At 39.3% G+C, this 7,412-nt stretch overlaps 1 protein-coding gene across 1 annotated transcript; it reads left to right on the top strand.

The window, feature by feature from the left end:
* Positions 1 to 1,361: 1,361 nt before the first annotated feature.
* LOC124059071 (extracellular calcium-sensing receptor-like) lies at positions 1,362 to 5,384 on the top strand. Its single transcript, XM_046388822.1, has 10 exons — positions 1,362 to 1,626; positions 1,830 to 2,133; positions 2,350 to 2,436; positions 2,540 to 2,647; positions 2,795 to 2,961; positions 3,075 to 3,552; positions 3,674 to 3,904; positions 4,016 to 4,139; positions 4,242 to 4,714; positions 4,810 to 5,384. The coding sequence occupies exons 1-10, from the start codon at positions 1,367 to 1,369 to the stop codon at positions 5,248 to 5,250; spliced, it is 2,673 nt and encodes an 890-aa protein (XP_046244778.1). The 5' UTR covers positions 1,362 to 1,366; the 3' UTR covers positions 5,251 to 5,384.
* Positions 5,385 to 7,412: the final 2,028 nt, after the last annotated feature.

Genomic DNA, 7,412 nt, shown 5'->3' with positions numbered 1-7,412 from the left:
ATTACCTTGAATTGCACATGCCCACGAGGACAACTGTGATACAATTGCAGTTTCCATAATGTTTAATACTAAGGAGGTTGTTTTCAGAAACAATAAGACTTTTCACCAAGAGCATAAGATACTGTGAGTCAAAATCTTGTTAAAGGCTTACTTACAAGACAGATATATATATAAAAAAATAAGCAAATAAATAAAAATCTGTATCTTAATACTAAGACTTGTGTCCCAGGGCACCTCTTCCCTTCCTTTTCTGACTGCCACAGAGGGATATATTAAGCGGGTTAAAAAAAAAAAACAAAAACAAAAGCGATACGACCCGAGGCAGCACAACATACAGCATGTAAAATATTTTCTTTGCTGCACATTCTGTGGTGCTTTGTTTTGTAGCCTGCAGGCTTTGCCTTGGTAATCGCATGCACAACATCCTAATGACTCATTAATTTCACTATATTAAACCTGTTTAACACCATGCAAGAATAAAAACATGCAAGGCAATAAAAGACAGACAGTCTCCAAAAAAATCATTTAACATTAAATAAACAAACAATTTAGGACAAATTTCTGAACTTTGATATTGTTACCATGATTTTAAAGCAAATAAGTGCCTAACGATTACAATGTATAGTATGTTGTGTAACACTACATGGTAGTGTACTCAAATAATGGATTTTGTATACATCTCTCTGTAGTGTGTATTTGTGTGTGAATTTGTGTGTCTTGTATGTAATTTAGTTTAGCAGCCCCTTGTGACACGGCTCTGCTGCCTGCCTCTTCACATCACTGAAGGATGAGTTAGGCCTAGTCAGGCATGACATCGTGACATGACACAGCTCATGTCTTTCTCCATTATGGTCCAATGCTCTTCCAGTTCCTTGTTATTGTTTTTACTGTGAAAACTGGAGCTCTTTTTCCATTTATCAGAAGCCCAGGGGATATGAATTCAATCTGACAGCTGTGATATGAGGCATGTAGCATATATAGGCCACAGGGCCGCGTCTCTCACCTGACAGTATAGACTGGATAGCTTGTCTGTGTAGTGTTAATGCATTGAAGACTATGAATGTCTTTCATATACTTGTATTAAAAATAGATCTTTACCTTATGAGAGACTTTCTGATGATGATTTTTCCTTAACAGACTTCACTAGAAATTTTGCACTTCTGTAAATACTGTGTTTGTCTGAATGGGGTCATAAGCTTTTGCTCTTTACTGGCTTCTGACAAATGGTTTGGTGCTTTGTCAGCTTCTTTGGATCATATTTCACTGTATGGGTTACCCAAACATCTACAACTTAAGTTGATTTTCTACTTGATCTTTAGAGCTATCAAATGTGACTTAGCTTAAACAAAGGATGAATTATTTTTTGATGAGATCAGTAGAGCAAAGTCTTTCATGGAGAAGGACTGAGCTCGTCTTTTTCGGTCTCTTATGCTCTGTGATTTTTCCTCACACCCACTCCCAGCAAGACCAGAACCAGCATTGCAAAATTATGCCGGGTTCTATATCCCTGCCTGTACTTGAGAAAAAAGGAGATATCATCTTGGGGGGACTCTTCTCCCTCCATGATATGGTGGTGGAACCTAGTCTGTCCTTCACCTCTACACCTCCTCCCACACAGTGCACCAGGTAAGCTGTATTTAGGTAGTCCTTAAATTTCTGTTGCTGCAAAGTTGTGATTAAGCAACTGTAATCTCTTGTTTCCATATTTCTGTGTTAGTGTTTAATGTTTAAACAATTTTGAGTGAAATAAATTTCTTTTTTACACAGCTTCACACTTACAACCATGTTTAAAATTTAAATTGCCTCAAACATTTTCTCTCTTCTGTCAGATTTAACTTTCGAACATTTCGTTGGATGCAAACTATGATCTTTGCCATTGAAGAGATCAATAGAGATGGCAAACTACTTCCCAACATCACACTGGGCTATAAGATCTATGATTCATGCAGTACACCCCATCAGGCTCTGAAGGCTGCCATGGAGTTAATGGGGAGTGAGAACAATTCAGGGGTTGAAGGAAAAATGCAGAGTAAAATCAACTGTCATGGCACTGTACCAGCAGTGATAGGAGATGGAGGCTCTACTCAGTCTCTTGTAGTGGCCCGTTTCCTTGGAGTCTTCAATGTGCCACAGGTAGCACTACAGCTGTTTATTATGAGTTAAGGCCAGGCAGGATGCAGATAGAATTGTGCATTGCTTGCGCCACAACATTTTGTGTTGTTATTACAACTGGGGAAGGTCAAATTCAAAAGTATAGCATACATTGGCAATAACCTTGGCATATTGTAAGTTAGCTGCTTTTTCCATTTGTTCATTTTAAAATGACCATTTCTGTTTCCTTTTATTCAGGTAAGTTATTTCTCCAGCTGTGCCTGCCTGAGTGACAAAAAGGAGTTTCCTGCCTTTTTAAGAACCATGCCCAGTGACTTCTTTCAGGTAGCAGGGATTACAACATGACATAACCTCTTTACACAAACAAAAATGTGTCCACATTTTTATTTCTGAAGTAATATATATCATGCTCTTCCACTTTTTCTAGGTAGATGCACTAGTACAACTTGTTAAGCATTTTGGCTGGACTTGGGTGGGTGTGATTGCTGGAGATGACGCCTATGGTCGTGGTGGAGCAAACATCTTTGCTGATGAGGTGGGTCTCACTCCCATAAATAAAGGATTTAATCAGAATAACCCACCATTGATGCACGCCTGATGTAATTTTGCATGCATTATTTAATCTATTGTGAACAAAATATTAAGTAAGCTGTCATGTATCCCCTCTATTTTCCGCTCTCAGGTTAAAAAGTTAGGTGCTTGTGTTGCCTTCCATGAGATCATCCCTAAGAACCGAGCACAGGCTGCCATTTCATCTGTCATTTCCAAGATCCGCTCCTCTGGGGCTCGGGTGATTCTTGTGTTTGCTGTGGAACAAGATGCAGCTGCATTGTTTGATGAAGTACTCAGGCATGATGCTTATGATATGAATTTATGATCTTTTTGATTATAAAGGATTACTGAGTTGGAATTTCTGATGTGGTTGTCATTGCAAAAATGCCATCTATATGTACTGAATTTAGAGAGAGGCTCACTGGGATTCAGTGGCTGGCCAGTGAGGCCTGGAGCACAGCTGCTGTCCTGTCCACCCCCAAAAAGTACCACCACCTCCTTCAGGGTTCAATGGGATTTGCCATTCGACGAGCACACATCCCTGGATTGCAAGACTTTCTGCTTCGCTTGCATCCCTTGACCCCAGACGCCCTTAAAGATCCCTTTCTGAAAGCCTTCTGGGAAGAGATATTTCAGTGCACCCTGAGTGTGCAGGCTGAAGGTCAGCAACATAATGCTGAGGGCAAACCCCTATGCTCTGGAGAAGAACAGCTAGGAAGCGTGAAGAATATCTATTCAGATGTGTCACAACTAAGGATTTCCTACAATGTCTATAAGGCAGTGTATGCCATCATCCATGCTCTCAAGGCTATGAGAAGTTGTGTTAAAGGAAAAGGACCGTTTCCTCTGCAGGCCTGTCCTGATGTAGATAATATACAGCCATGGCAGGTACCACACAGTGTGTTCACTATTTCAGTCTAGATTAACAGAAGTTTCAGTGAAGCAAAAATATCGTTTTTAGTATTTTAGATAATACTACAAAATGATCATATGCATTTTCTTCTCTTAGCTACTTCATTACATAAGACAGGTGGAGTACCTGAACTTATATGGTGATGAAATCAAGTTTGATGAGAATGGTGACCCTGCAGCAATGTATGATCTGGTAAATTGGCAGCTGACATCAAATGGAAACATGGAATTTGTCACTATTGGCAAATCTGATGAGACAGCCACAGTTGGAAAGAAAAAGCTCCAGATACAGGAACAAAATATTGTATGGAATGGAAACCAAACCAAAGTAGGGATCTCAATAGACTAAAACAAAATTTTGTGAATTATATTTTGAGTGGCATTTTCATGATGTGACTGTGTTATGACCACTGTAGTATGTATTTCCAATTTTGCTCAGGTTCCCTTGTCAGTATGCAGCAACATTTGTCCCCCAGGTACCCGTAAGGCAATCAGACCTCAGTTCCCTATCTGCTGCCATGATTGCGTGGTTTGTACAGCTGGGGAGATTAGCAATCAGACTGGTGAGGAAAGGCTAAATGCCTACATAACATTTATGAATCTGATGTACAGTTGCAGTGGCAAAGCCACAGTATAGCAGCTAAAGCGGTTTATCTTTCCTTTAGATGCCATAGAGTGTGTGCGCTGTCTGCCAGAGTTCTGGTCCAATACTGAGAGAACAGCCTGTATCCCAAAGCAGGTGGAGTTCCTCTCCTTTAATGACACCATGGGCATCACCTTGATGGCTATTTCACTCACTGGGTCGTTCTGCACCTGTGTAGTGGTCTTCATATTCTGCTTTCACAGAACCACCCCCATCGTCAGGGCCAACAACTCTGACCTGAGCTTCCTGCTGCTCTTCTCCTTGACTCTGTGTTTCCTGTGTTCTCTGACTTTCATTGGCCAGCCCTCTGAATGGTCCTGCATGCTGCGCCACACAGCATTTGGGATTACCTTTGTCCTCTGCATCTCTTGTATTCTGGGGAAAACTATTGTGGTGCTAATGGCCTTCAAAGCTACACTTCCAGGCAATAATGTCATGAAGTGGTTTGGACCTGCACAGCAAAAGGCATTCATTACCTGCAGTACGCTGATCCAGGTAAGGTCTTCTTTTACGTGATTTGAATCGTTATTCATTGGGGAATTTATTTAAAAAATTAGAACCTGGGATTTAAAAACTTTGTTTTTACACAGGTAATCCTCTGCACAGTGTGGCTGGTTATTGCTCCCCCGACAACACGCCAATTGATGCCACGTGAGAGTGCAGTCGTCATTCTTTTGTGTGACGAAGGTTCATCCATCGCATTTGCTCTTGTTTTGGGATACATTGGCCTGTTGGCATGCATTTGCCTCCTCTTGGCCTTTATGGCAAGGAAACTTCCCGACAACTTCAATGAGGCCAGATTCATCACCTTCAGCATGCTCATTTTTTGTGCAGTTTGGGTAGCCTTTGTTCCTGCCTACATCACCTCTCCAGGGAAGTACTCGACAGCCACAGAGGTGTTTGCTATCTTGGCCTCCAGTTATGGACTGCTGGGTTGTATCTTTGCACCAAAGTGTTACATAATCCTACTAAGACCAGAAAAGAACACAAGGAAACACATGATGTCCAAAGTTGCCACTGACAAATTTTAGGAGATCTTTATTACACGTATATTTTATTTGTTGACTTCTTTTACTGTCTTTTTAATAAGATATGTTGAATTCACTTAATTTCATCAAAATGTGTATTTTTGTGAGAAAAATAATGTAAGTAAGTGGTTGCAGAGATGTTTTTAACCCCCCTGTCCTTGACTATAAACAGTCACATTTCACCACTAGATGGTAGTAGCATTCTGTCAAAGCTGCCTTCTGTCATTTATCATCTGCTACCAGGAAATACATAACAGTGCTATCACACACCATTATTCTTACTAATAACTTTCCCAAATGACTTTGTACATTCTCCTGTATAGAAATTCAACTCCTACATTACAGTAAATTATAACCTTTGTTGTAGTTAATGATCTACTTTAACTTTACAAACTCATTTGGTCAGTGATATAGCAATAAAAACAAGCAAAATAATTACAAAAACAATCCAAAAAAAAAAAAAAAAACAACAGAGAGGTGATGTTTTTCTAGGAACCTCTTGTAGAAAAGATACCATGGTTATACTTACAGTTTACAAAACACATGAATCAATTGATTTTATTTTTCCTGCTTCATGACACTCTCTGGATGTTCTCTGTGCCAATCTGAAGGACAGCTCAGTGCTAGATCTGAATGGGATTTGGCAGCAGTGTCCATGCTGATTTGACCTGCGACAGAATGATGAGGCCCAGGGTCTCTGAGGTACACTCTGTGGAAATCCCAGCTGTCACTGGTTAATTAAATCCTCATACTCCAGAGGCCTTTACATATAAACATCACGCCTGGCTGTTCCCTACAATAACAAACTAAAACATCAGACGTTTTTCCTGCTCTCCACAGCTGCTCTCAGACTAACATTGACTATCCGCCACTGATCGATCTGTTGTTCCTCCCAAGGCAGAGGAATAATAAATCAGAAGACTGTGACGTCTCTGACGTCCATCATGGAGACAGACAGTAGGAAAAGACATCAGAAGGACAGCAGTGTTTTATTTACATTGTATACCCAATTTCCATTTTCAACTCTTGTCTGTCTTCTCTCCTGACACAGATTACCATGAGATAGTGAATTTCTGTCCTTTTCTTCCATTTTTGTTTCATTTCAAAAAGTAATCCTTTAGATGGAAGAAGTATTTAATTAAGGCAAAGAGAAAAGATCATCTCCATTCAAGGGTTAAACAATTTGAATGAGAAAACACAGAACTATAATTCCTTTAAATGAATAGGCCATCAAATTACAGGCTCATAGTAGTAAAACAGATTGTTATGACTGTGTAAAATTCATTAAAAGAGTGAGTAAGTGTAGAGATTAAGTCCAGAACCCAAAAAATCCATTCCTAGAAACACAGTTGTGAAGATATAGGTTAGCTGACAGGTTCAAGGTAAACACTGAAGGAAATCTCAGAAGAGATTTAATAAAGGACATACACTTACATCTGCTTACATACAGCTATTTACTCAGTCTTGTCATCAGTGTTTTGTTTTTTTTTTATTGGCCATAGGCTGACTGAGTCTTTTCATTTAATGACAAAAGACTTTCACAAGGACACATAAGGGTTTACTTCACCAAAAAGAGAGGTTACACAAAATATTGTGTTATGAATGTGAAATTATGATATAATATTTTGGGGTGACAGAAAGTGTTAGCAGTGATTGGGCAAGAGATATATGGATGGAAAAAAACAACATAATAAAATCCAGCAGCCTTGCAGTTAAAATCTGTTTGGTGCAGCCTCTAACATTTGACTTGTTTTGGCAATGCCAAAAGTGTTGCTTCAGCTTTGTCATCTGTTTTGAGGAAGTGGTTTCTAGAGCTGTTAAGAAAATATTCTGTTAATGTCTTTCAGTTGGGGTTGTTAACAATCCGCTTCTGCTCGACAATTATACTATTTGAGACTTTTCCTTACACCCAATTTTGAAGAGTTTGCAGCTAACACCACAAATTCAGCAGGGAAATCACAATTACAAAAGCAGAAATTAGCAAAATGTGTCAGCTGCTGGATAACAGGCACATGTACTTTTTTTCAGGACAATATAACTTGTGTAGATCCTGATATATCTTACCTGGATAAATCTCCAAAAAATCATAACATATGCAAAATACAGTTGAACAAATATTACATTACCAACATCAGGCAAAATACAAATGACTTTAGATTTGTTTT

Source organism: Scatophagus argus, chromosome 5 (genome assembly GCF_020382885.2).
Source record: "Scatophagus argus isolate fScaArg1 chromosome 5, fScaArg1.pri, whole genome shotgun sequence".
Taxonomy (NCBI): domain Eukaryota; kingdom Metazoa; phylum Chordata; class Actinopteri; family Scatophagidae; genus Scatophagus; species Scatophagus argus.
This window is presented reverse-complemented; position numbering and strand designations above follow the sequence as displayed.

What these genes read in the sequence shown, in the direction of transcription:
- LOC124059071 (XM_046388822.1), top strand. Translation starts at nt 1,367, where the DNA reads ATGAGATCAGTAGAGCAAAGTCTTTCATGGAGAAGGACTGAGCTCGTC. An exon ending in CCTCCCACACAGTGCACCAG is followed by an intron (nt 1,627 to 1,829) that starts GTAAGCTGTATT and finishes CTCTTCTGTCAG; the next exon opens with ATTTAACTTTCGAACATTTC. An exon ending in GAGTCTTCAATGTGCCACAG is followed by an intron (nt 2,134 to 2,349) that starts GTAGCACTACAG and finishes CCTTTTATTCAG; the next exon opens with GTAAGTTATTTCTCCAGCTG.